At 36.9% G+C, this 12,269-nt stretch overlaps 1 protein-coding gene across 1 annotated transcript in view; it reads left to right on the plus strand.

Annotated features, from left to right (window-relative positions):
* Window positions 1-5,617: 5,617 nt before the first annotated feature.
* LOC139698597 (xyloside xylosyltransferase 1-like) overlaps window positions 5,618-12,269 on the plus strand; it is a 49,206-nt gene continuing 42,554 nt past the window's right edge. The window contains exon 1 of the mRNA XM_071597440.1: window positions 5,618-5,631. Within this exon, the coding sequence (XP_071453541.1) occupies window positions 5,618-5,631 (14 nt within the window). The remainder of the gene's footprint in view (window positions 5,632-12,269) is intronic.

Here is a 12,269-nt window from a genome sequence, read left to right on the forward strand (position 1 = left end):
GTCAAACCTGAAAATACCATGGCTTTTGTGCATTGGCCCATTGAAATATGTTACAGATGAGACAATCCAAAATATTTTATGGCTGATAAGTTGACAAAATGAGGTAGTATTTAGTGATTCTTATTAAAGTGTACTTATGTCACTTCTCCAGGTGGTTGTAACTTTATTTGTTATATTAGTAAAGCGATTTACAAATTAGAGTTTTAATTCAGAACCTCCGAGGCCGAAATCCTATTACTGATGCTACTATCATTACTTAGGATTCGTTTATCAGACAGCTTTACAAAAGGTACATATAAAATCTGTTAATTATGTCGTATAAATAAAATTTATCTTTTAATCTCAATATGTAATTTGAAATGAGTTAAGTGTAAATTATAGTATTTACTAATATTTTTTGACAGATTTTGAAGTCAGAGAATTTTATGAACCAAACTGTAAAAGTAAGGGAATTGTGTCATTGGATTTTGCTATCCACCTTTTGAATATCTTTAGGTTCCCTGTTGCCTTCTGCATGTACTGTAAAATTACAACCCACTAAGGACCATTTTCACCAACAAAACTCAATGCTAGATTGTCAGTCATTTACTCATTTGACTGTTGATTACATTTCAAAACAAATTGGTCAAGTACTATTTTATACCGTGCAATATAGTTGGCTAATATAATGCCTGTCACATGAAGAATCAATAGATAATGTTTTATGGTAATGATTGGCATTAATAGTAGATCAAAGTTAATGATTACTGATACAATGACAGGATAAGATGAGAATAGTCATCTGTCTTTTATGGCTAAGATAGTTAAAGATGGATCAGATTTCATAAAGTTTTTTATCATCCTTGGGTGGATTGGAAAGAATTTTATTGTATTAATCAATGATTATTATATGCAAATTTAATTTGTCAATGATTTCATAGCAGCTTTACATACATAAACTTTGCTTCGGCAATTTTATTACTTATTACAATTGACCCCCCTTTGGAGTGAAAACAATAGTAACATCAGGACTTACTTGAGTAAAAATTGTTGTAAGATTAAGTATTGACTGTCATCAGTGAAATCAGACTTAGCTCTTAGATACAATCCAGTACTAGCAAAGAGTGAGAAAAAAATTGCCTTTTTTAGCAAATGTTTTGCATAAGAAATGATCTGGAGTGTGAGCAATATAATTTTTATTATTTTTACCATTATGTGAATCTTTTAATCAAAATATAAATTTAACTCAATGCAATGGAGTATCATTGGATTGAGCTAATCATTTTAGATTTGTACATGCACTCTAGCCTAAGACAATGGATGGTGCTGGTATACATGTGAATCCATCCTTGGTGAGGAAGGAAATGCTTCAGCTATTTTACCAATCATAACTATTATTAGCCATGTGATATATGCCACTTATTTATGGGGTTAATGTAAACATAATTTAGTAAATACTTTTTTTGGGAATTTAGTGTATTTCATTGTTTAGAAAATGAATTGGGCATGATCAAAACACTGTGGATTTATTTCCTGATTAGAGTCATTATTTGGTATCAGTGTCACCTAAATTTTTAACTTGGTATACATTCCGTGCATGACAATGAAGATAATTTCAAATATTAGAAGAGTATTTTTCAATACCGTGTGCCAGATCCTGGAGATCAATGTAAGGATATATTGGTTTGTTCTTTTGCCCTAAACCTTGTTAAAAATATTAACCTCATCTAGGTTAAGACACTTAAACCTTGGCCTTAGAAAAGCTTCCTGTAAGTTCTATGTAAATACGAGAGTATTTTTGTTTGTGAGAGATGATTTGAAATTTTACTAAACAAAATATGTATAAGACAAAAATAAAACAACTTTCCTGAATATATATTTGTGAAAATTGTATTCCAAATTTTGAACATATTTGAAAGATTACTTACAAAGTCCTGTGTTTATATAAACCACCACACAACTGTGTAGTTTCTTTAGAATTGCAAAGAGCTTTTCCACTTATTATTCACCATGAACACCAATAAAATGAGTGGTATTGTATGGTTTGGTCCTCTTAGATAATTCAAGGAAGGCCATTTGAAAATTCTCATTGTTAAAAAAGCCATCAAAAGCAATATCTCTATTGGATGCAAACATTGTTACATGTATCTATTAGATGTTGAGGATGTAATTTACTAATTTGATGTTAAAATACCTTCCTTTTACTGAAAATTTCAAATATTAAGGGGAGTACTGAATGTGTTAGTTAAAACAAAAAAGTTATCATTAGACACTTAAGTGTGTTCCAATCTAATGGGAAATTACAAAGACATCTTTAAACTGTGAGAAAGTGATGAAAACCTTCACCAGATTGTCAAGGAGCAAAGTGGAATCTTATCTTACTCTACCGGAAAACCTTTGACGGTCAAAACTTCTAAACCTTATGTGTACCAAATCTATGCTTGTTTCTCTAGGTTTTCAAAGATATGAATCACCAAAACTAAGGCTTAGATCTTGATCACCTTAGCATATGGTGAAGATGATGGAGGGGAAGTGGAACCATAGAATTTCAGGGTGTACTGCAGGCTGTGTTAACATACACATTTTTCCTCAAAGAAGGTGAATGAATATCTTGCCCTTTTAATTTTAGCCAAGAAGCCATTATGTTGGATTTCTTCTCCTGTTGGTGATCTATAACATGGGATTCACTCAGCAAGGTTGTTGTGTGAGGCTGAAGTAATGAGGATGAGGTGGTGTGAGGATGCAAACTGCAGGAGGTACCATTGGGCTTAATTTGAGACATTGGTATTTATTTGTGACCCCTGGAACTCCTCGAGCCAGCCCATGGCTAGGGAATCTATGAGGCATTGGCATGCAGGATGGAGAATCTTCAAAGGGGCAGCGGGGGGGGGGGGAGGGGTGGTGGAAATGCCACTCCACAGTCTTAACCAGAGGTATGAATGCATTGAATACGTTAGCAAAAGTTTTTGGGTAAAAATTGGTGACTCGCTACTTTTCAGTTCTTTGCTCAAGAAAAGGAGCATCTTTGCTGTTAGCTATGAATGGAGAAAATGTAGCATAGATGCTACAGCTACTTAAAAAAAGTAGTTGCTACTTTTAGTCCGCTAGCTCACTTTAATTAGCAAAACAAATAATTCCAAAAACTAATGAGTCATGATTGCGCTTACATTTTTCAAATGAGAGAAAGTTCATTTGTAGCTAATTTCATTAGCAGTAGTCTACTGCCTTAAAGTATATATTCGTTGGACCTTGGCACTACACATTGCTGTTTGTATATACTATTGATAGTATGACGCAAAATATCTGTAAACTCAATGCAACAATTTCAGAGTGTAAAAATCATTCGCCTTGACTGGGATTCGAACCCAGATCCTTCAATGTCCGATCGAGTGCTCTAGACAATTAAGCTATCGAGGCGTCCTAATAAACCCTGAAATTTTGGGGCTTTTAAAGAAACTAGATGTTGTGACGAAATACCGTACATACAATGTCCCAGGCATTTGTAGTCGTGCGCAACGTACCATAGTCCATGACGTTATAGCCAACTATAAACACTTAGGCTGTTTATACCTTTGACAAATTTCCAAAACACTGCGGGAAAAGTCATCAGACGAATTGCTGTACAAATTGAGACCCATGTTACAGGGCCCTAGATAAGATGTCAGTACATGAATAAGAAATGTGTGAGTTATTAACTTTATGAGTGCTATACTTATGTATGTAGCACTACTAGAAAAAACCATAGAAAGGTAATTCAATACAAGTATTGAAATTGTTGCATTCAAATGCACATTAGCCGATGACTCCGTTAAAAGTTACTGTCGCGGCATCTCTGGCAGTTTCTTAGGAAATCTGTAAACTCCTTAATACACATAATAGTGATAAAATGTTATTTTTTGGCCAGATTAGTCACACTAACTACGCTATTTGAGGCCAAAGAGCAAGTGACAGAAAACGTTCATCATCAGCATATAATCAAAATGCACATGCCAATGTCATATCCTTCTCAAGGCCCAGTCTTTAACTACAGAATATATTTGCATTTTTAACTGGTATTTCATCAACTCTAGCCGTTTTCTTGAGCTGTAAATCCTTCAGTACTGTCTCAGATTCATCCCTGAGCATGTAGTCTTACCCCTCATTTTCATCAACAGTAGTATCCTCTTCCAGAAATCTGTTGAACATTTCTTTTCCACATTGAAAAAGCTTAAAATTTGTACATTTTTCTTCATAAAGTTATAATGAGCTTTTAGTGAATGACTCTGCTAAAAGTTATTGTTGTTACATCTCCCACAGTTTCTTATAATTTGAATTATCATAAATATTAATGATAGCATAATAATAAAAGTAATTGTTTTGTCCAAGGATCATTAGTACAAAATTGCACATTTAGTATAGAATATGTCAAATGGGATTTATAACATTAGTAACAAGAAAGGTAATCACAACTGGTGCTGTAGAACGTTCTTTTTAGTGAGAGACATTTCAGCTAGCACTCGAAGGATGTAAGGCACATTGAAATTTTAAAGTCATCAGACGAATTGCTGTACAAATTGAGACCCATGTTACAGGGCCCTAGATAAGAAGTCAGTACATGAATAAGACATGTGTGAGTTATTAACTTTATTAGTGCTATACTTATGTACACCAGCACTACTAGAAAAAATCATAAGAAGGTCATTCAATACAAGTATCAAAAAAATACTGGTATTGTACCAAAAAAGTAAATAGATTATTGAAAAAATATGTTAATCAATCATTTCAAATGGGAGTCAGTATTATAAACTAAAAACTCATTTAACAGTAATTGCATTCCTTTCAGTGATTACAGTCAACCTACACCTTTACGAATAGATCTCTAAAGAGTGGGGTATGTATTTTTATCCAAGAAGGGACGTTGGTATGTATTTCTAACATCTAGAAGATCAAATTTGTTCGAAGGTTTCTGCAGAGTTGAACTGCTAGTCTCTGCATTTCTGGGTTTTCAATCCGCGTTGGTTGTCTTTCGGTGACGATAATTTTGCTGGCCATCCTGCCTGCGTGTTTAGGTCAACGGTATTTTTTTAGAACATTGCATGGCGATGGAAAAGAAGCAAGCTAACTTTTGAACCATCGCTGAGCATGCTTGGAGTGAGCCGGGACACGTCATCGAGTTCGAGGGAGCAAAAGTAGTAATGAAGGAAAAGTGCTATACTCCCCGGAAAATCCGCGAGGCACTTGAAATTCTAAAAAGACAACAAAAAATTAACAGGGACAATGGATATCCAGTAAACAGTGCAAGGAAAAAAACTATCCAGTCAGAGTGTAGCCAATATTTTTTAACACACCCATTTAACAAAAAGTGTTTCAATTTTTTCTATAGTTGCATTGTAGGTTAAACAGAATTGATTTTATATAACACATTAATAATAAATAACAGGCCAGACTACTGCGTAATATTTATACTCTAGTATCAATGTAGACCGTAAGCATAGTTTCACTTGAAAAACCAGAAGACGCGATAAGCCTTTGAGCTAATAGATAGAATGTGTGAATTAAAACTTAAGCTTGTTTACCGCCATAGTAACACCCTTGTCAGTGATTGTATTCACATGCTCAAGAGAAGCACCATCGATATCTTAGCTAAGAGTTTAAAAAAATGTCAATGGGATGGTGAGTATTTTGGCAAATAATGATGACATTCATGATAACTTCTGAATAGATACCGCTGCAAAACCTACTCTTGCACAGCGGCCGTGACTATTCCAGGGCCCGCCAAAAGATACAAAACCATGGAACTTCCGAACCCAGCTAACCAGTTGCACGGAATGCTGTGAAAGAAAGCTACTTAAAAAAAACTTAAAAATTTCGAACCTCATATCACCGATTCTACTCAATTGCCGCTTGCTCCATGGGGGTATTCTAGGTATACAGGATTGCTAAAAAGGGAGGACAGATATATCACTCTAGCTCCTTAGACTGAAGGTGAAAAGCAATGCTATTAATGAGCTTGTGGAGGAGCACAGCCAGGTCTTGACTATTGAAGAGCCCATGGAGTTGCATTGTGTTTCAAAGGAGACAGTTGTGGATGAGAAGATAGCAGCAATCATCTAGTACAATAAGAGAAATTTTGAAAGCATGGGAAACTGTTGCATCATACGGCAGCTGTTACGCACACTACAAATTTATATGATTATAAAGCAGTGTTACATTTTCGCAACATTTTGAGAGCCGGCAAAACAAGTGTATCTTGACAGTTTTATAGCAAAAAAGATTTAGGTATGTATCATAAATAATAAAATTATTATTTTTATTTTTTTAAATACAAATCTAATTTTTATTCCAGGTTGGTTCACTCCATGATAGAGGAAGAGATGAACATTCAAAAGTTCTCTGTTATAAAGCTTATTAAGAAGCATCACCCTAATACAACTGGCTATGCGTGCTAAAAATTTATGTTTTACCTTTTACCTTCTCCAACCTTTTGACTCACAAATTGGTGAGTGCTATCTCTAATTTGTTATAAAATATTCTTATTTACATTAAATATACAATGACATGGATGTTACATGACTGGTGAAGGAGGTATCGTGGTGGAAATAATGACACCTCCTAACAATTAACAAAGTTTATTGTGCTCAGAAAATTAAAACCTTGATGAGGCGATTGAACAGTAATTATTCAGTAAATATTCGGCCGTGCGGTGGCGAAGCCAGGAGAGAATCCTTCACCAGGAAGCAGCGTCCTTGGGTTGACCACGATGGCGGCGCGCGTGACGGTCCAGAGCCAGTCAGAGAGAGAGTGAGAGTGAGACTGAGAGTGGCTCTGGCGGCGTGGTTGCGCCCTGGCGGCGGACCCTGGTGGCGAACGCCGGAAGCCAAAACACTTGCCGGCGAAGGCGCGTTCGCAATGGCGCTCAATGATGATTCAAGGGTTGAGCCACCACACCACCCCCTTGGTTGTTTTATAGTCCCTGGTGATTAGTAGACATTGGAAAAATTGTGGAAACAGGAGGTGATAACGGGTGAGCGGCAAGGAAGGAGGGTGTAGTGGTGGTGGAAGCATGACAGGTTAGGTAATGAAGTCAAGACAACGAAAGAAAAAGAGAAAAAAAGAGAAAATTATAGTTGAAATTCTTCAAGATGCGACGGAAAGCGCACGCGTCTCCCAGATCGGGTTGTCCGTTCGCCGCGCTGTGTGCGCGGTGCAGCACCTGGGGGCTGAGGGTCTGGCGGTGCAGGCAGCGCAGCTGGGCGCGATGTGAAGGCGGCAGGCCATCTTTCGTCCGATTCTGCTGCCTCCAGCTGTGGCGCGGTGTGGTGAAGCGGTAGAGCTGCCTGGTGGTTATAAATTGGTAGGTTGGATACCGTAAAGGCAGGTTTGAGTCTGTCGAGAGAAATGAACACATCACGGTTTGGTAAGCAGACTTTGTACGCCTTATCATTCCGTTCTAAAACTTTAAACGGCCCGTCATACGGTAGCTGAAGAGAACCCCGCGGGGGGCCGTGCCGGACGAAGACGTGGGACGCCGTTGGCAAGTCTTTGAAGATGAAGACCTGACGGGAACCGTGGCGGGCAGCGGGGCGAGGGCTCAACTCCCGGAAATGCTCGCGCAACTGGGACATGAAGGCGGTGTCAGCTGGCTGCGATGGAGAGGTTGGTGAGAGGAATTCTCCGGGAAGGCGGAGAGGCTCCCCATACACTAGCTCTGCAGTGGAGGCATCTAGGTCTTCCTTCCAGGAGGCGCGGAATCCCAGGAGGATGGCAGGAAGTACGTCCACCCACTGAGTGGTCCCGTGGCAACGGATGGCGGCCTTCAGCTGTCGATGGAACCGTTCTACCATCCCGTTCGCCTCAGGATGGTATGCTGTCGTCCTGAAATGCTCCGCGCCGGCCATGAGGGAGAGCTGGCGGAAGAGGTTGCTTTCAAACTGCCGTCCTTGGTCGGTAGTGATGCGTTGGGGTGAGCCGAAACGCGACATCCATCCGCTAAAGAAAGCGAATGCCACTGTCTCGGCCGAAATGTCACCAATCGGTATTGCCTCGAGCGCGTTCGCAATGGCGCTCAATGATGATTCAAGGGTTGAGCCGCCACAACTGGATAAGTCAGAGCGCACACAATTAGTAATTGAAAATAAGTAAATACAGGGAAAATGATAGTTAAACTTGCAAATACAGAGGCTTTTTTGCACTGAGAAATAACAACTGTACAAGGACACTACCAACAAAACTCAATTGTAGATTAAGGATCACCAATGAAACTCAATGCTAGATTATCAGTCATTTACTGATTTGGACTTTGTTTACATTTCAAAAACAATTAGCATAAGTTATACTTAATTACTGGCAGCATTGATGGCTGATATAATGTCCATCAAATCAAGAATAAATGAATACCGTTTTATCACTACAGTTACTACTACTATAAATGAATGCTATGTGCAATCAAGTAGCTGTGGATAGGATGGGAAATAGCATTTGTCTTTTACGGATAAGAAAATCAAAGACTGCGATCTGGTTTCATCAAGGCTTGGATCATCCTATATCGTTAGATTGGAAAGCATTTGTGATTATTAAGTAATAATCATTTGATATGAATTTAATTTGGCAGTCACTTGATAACAGGTTCAAAACCACAAATTTGGCTATTTTTGGTTGAATTTTGTCATTGGAATACAAAAAATGGTATAATATGATTCCAGTGATTGAACACTGTCCCATAATTAACCATTGAGTATTTTTGGTAAAGCCAGGAGGTCGAGCTAATATTAAAAAAGAATTAGGTCATTATTATCTAGAATTTTATCAAAATTTAGAAATTCAATTTTCAATAACCAGCATCTTGAGGCCTAGATGTCACTTACTAGCCATTTTTTTCATTTAAAGAGAAAAAATTAATTTTTCATCTGCGAAATAAGAGCAATTCCAGAACTGAGGCTGTCTGCTTTCATTTTTTGATGTCTAGTTTAACTTAGGGTCATCAAAAGTATTAATTATCTTGACCTGTTAACCAAATAAATTCAATTCAATTCAATTTAATCATTCACCATAAGCATAGAATTATGCATGGCTTTGTCAATACATGTTTTACACTTCATATCAACATTATGCAAAATCAAAACAATATGAAAAATACAAATACATACAATTTACAATTTTTTTTTGATTAACACATTTCAATTATACATTTAAAATGGTATGCATTAGAAAATCATCTACACTATAGAATAATTTACATGAAAGTAGTTTTTTCACGGCACACTTGAATTTAAAGGAACTTTTGATATTTTTAATATAAGCAGGCAATTTATTGTACATAAGCATTCCCTGATGATCTATCCCTTTAATCGTTTTATTTACTCTTTGCTGACTTAGATGGAATGCATTTTGGCTTCTCGTATTATGACTATGAAGGTCACAATTTTAAATAAACATGTCTTGATTTTTGTTAATAAGAGACACTGTTTCAAGAATGTATATACAAGGAAGAGGTAAGATTTCTAGTTTTTCAAAAATAGGTTTACTGGGAGCTCTATTAATATTTTAAAATGTTCTTTATAAGTAACCATCTTCAATGTGAGCAACGTAACTTCTAATATTTTAACTGTCATGTGACTTATTCATTGACATGAAAACGATACTTCATGGTATTGGATATTGTAGAAACATGTAATTTTAAATTTGTACATGTCACTAACTGACAGGAAGATAAGCAGAAGAAAGGTCATTGGGGGGGGGGGAGGAAGGTAAGGATAAACAGAGGGGCTTTTGTTATGGGTATTACGAAATAATAGATGAATTATTATAATAATAATCAAAACTTCCTCTGAAGGTAGCTTCATGTCGGAGAACTGGGAGAAAGTTGAATTGAGAGGATAGTAAAAGGGTATGTTTATATACATAAACACAGTACACGCACACACGTACAGGATAGTAGCATGTGTCATAGACAAAGATATCCGGAGTTGCATTTAACACTTTTTGAATGGCCGGGTACAAAGGGTAGTCATAGACTACTGCATTTGAGCTAATTCCATCCATGACTACCCTTTGTACCATTCAAAAAGTCTTTAATGCAACTCCGGATATCTTTCTCTATGCCATATGCTTTGTGGGTAGTTCACTATGAGGCACTTTGTCGAAGGCTTCCTTAAAATCTAGAAATATCGCGTCCACTGGAAAATTGCTCTCCCCCGAAGTAAGAATATCGTGAATAAAAAGCGTCATTTGTGTCTCGCAGGATCTACCCTTTGGGAAACCGTGTTGATTTTTCATTAATAACTACTGACTATCGAGGAGTTTCACGATCGAACTAGGAACAACACATGTATGTTCCTAAACCTTGCAAGAAATGGGTGTTAGGGAAATAGATCTGTAATATCTCGGTTCCTACTAGTCTCCGTTTTCAAATATTGGTGTTACGTTAGCCGTTTTCCAATATCTGGGAACCTTGTGATCCACCAGCGACTTCTTAAATATAATTTCTAGATACGGTGCGATTTCCGACGCTATTCTCTTACTTATGCGAGCAATTATTTTATCGAGCCCGGAGGATTTATTATGCTTGCGATAAGCAGGAAAGAAGGACGCATATGGGGGAGTTAAACAAGAATATATAACCAATGTATACCATATATAGGATATTTATGAGTTCGTTTACTTATTTATTTAATGCTCCATATAAGGAAACGTATTTAATTAATTTATTTTTGATGGCAGTTGAACAGTATCGGTGAGAACATCTGTGTTGATAATATTCATAATGTCAATGATATTCAGGAATAATGAATATATATATATATATATATATATATATATATATATATATATATATATATATATATATATACACGCATTAAAACACGAAATCCCGCCAAACGGCGTACAAATACTCATTTATATTGAAACAGATATAAGGAAAAGGGATAGGAACACACACAAAGGACGAACACAAGAGAGGTGGGGAAGGCAAAATCCATCGATGAAGCGATGCGATACGATATTACGATACGATACTTTTAAGATATTTTAATGGAGAACCGCGTAGCCCTGCTTCCGATGCTGAAATTTCTTCATTAAAACGATACGACACGATACTTTTAATGTGTTCATAAACCCAGGTATCCCTAACGGATTCCCTGTAACCCTGTGAAGGGTTTTCTGGGTGTTTGTATCTGTAGTTGGTCACTGCCGAGGAAGTAATATTCCCGCAAACTACTACAGAATGTTATTCTGGTTGAGAGGTTGTGGTCAGCCACTGTCGTGGAATTTCTTTTCCCACAAGCCATCGCAACAAATTTAGTTTTCATTCCAAGACGAATGATGCAAAAGAAGAGCATCAGTAGAACGCCCATCTGGATCACCAGGTACCGCGTCAACCTACTTCCGACGTTGAAATTTCTTCAATGAAGCAATACGATTAGATATTTTACGATACGATATTATGATACGATACTTTAAAGATATTTAAATGACCATTCTGCTATTCTGGGTTGAGACGAATCCAAAAAAAAACAAATATAATTAAAATCGACGATACGATATAACAATACGATTCTTCTATGATATTTTAATGGTAATTCTGCAATTCTGTGGTGAGATAAATCCAAAAAACCTTATATCGTTATAATCGTCGATTACAATACGATACTTTTACGATATTTTAATGGTTATTCTGCTATTCTGGAATGAATCGTATCGAAAAAATTAAACATCATGAAAATCGGCTAAGCCGTTCTCGAGTTATAAATGATGTAACTGACACGACTTACGGCTTTCTTAGAATATAGTATATATATATATATATATATATATATATATATATATATATATATATATATATATATATATATATATATATATCAATGATATAGAAACAATCACACGAGCAGTAATATATTTGGACGGCACAATAGAACACAAATAAAATAGTAAGGACTCTCACATTGTAGATTGTTTAAGCTTTCCGCCTTCTCCGAGGCCTTCTTCAAGTAAGACTGAAAATTTCGGAGAGAAGTTAGCGGTCTGGAGGGGGGCGCAGGGAATGCTGGGACGGGAATTAAAAATGGCGGTTAAGGTTGGGAACATTGAAAGATCGGAAACCTAGCATATATGCGGATTCTCTAGTTCTCACCTCCATATTGGCGGCTGAATCGGGTAGGGATTTTAGGATAGTAGGGGAGAAACTCTGGTCGAATGATAGGTTATGGGAATGGCGTGTGAAGGGATAGGAAGAGAAGAGAGTGAGACGGAATTGCAGGAGTAGCGGTGATTGTTCATTCGAATGGATAAGGGGGTAATGCATTCGCCTA

The sequence above is a fragment of the Hetaerina americana genome, unplaced genomic scaffold, assembly GCF_022747635.1.
Source record: "Hetaerina americana unplaced genomic scaffold, ioHetAmer1.1.p SCAF_9, whole genome shotgun sequence".
Taxonomy (NCBI): domain Eukaryota; kingdom Metazoa; phylum Arthropoda; class Insecta; order Odonata; family Calopterygidae; genus Hetaerina; species Hetaerina americana.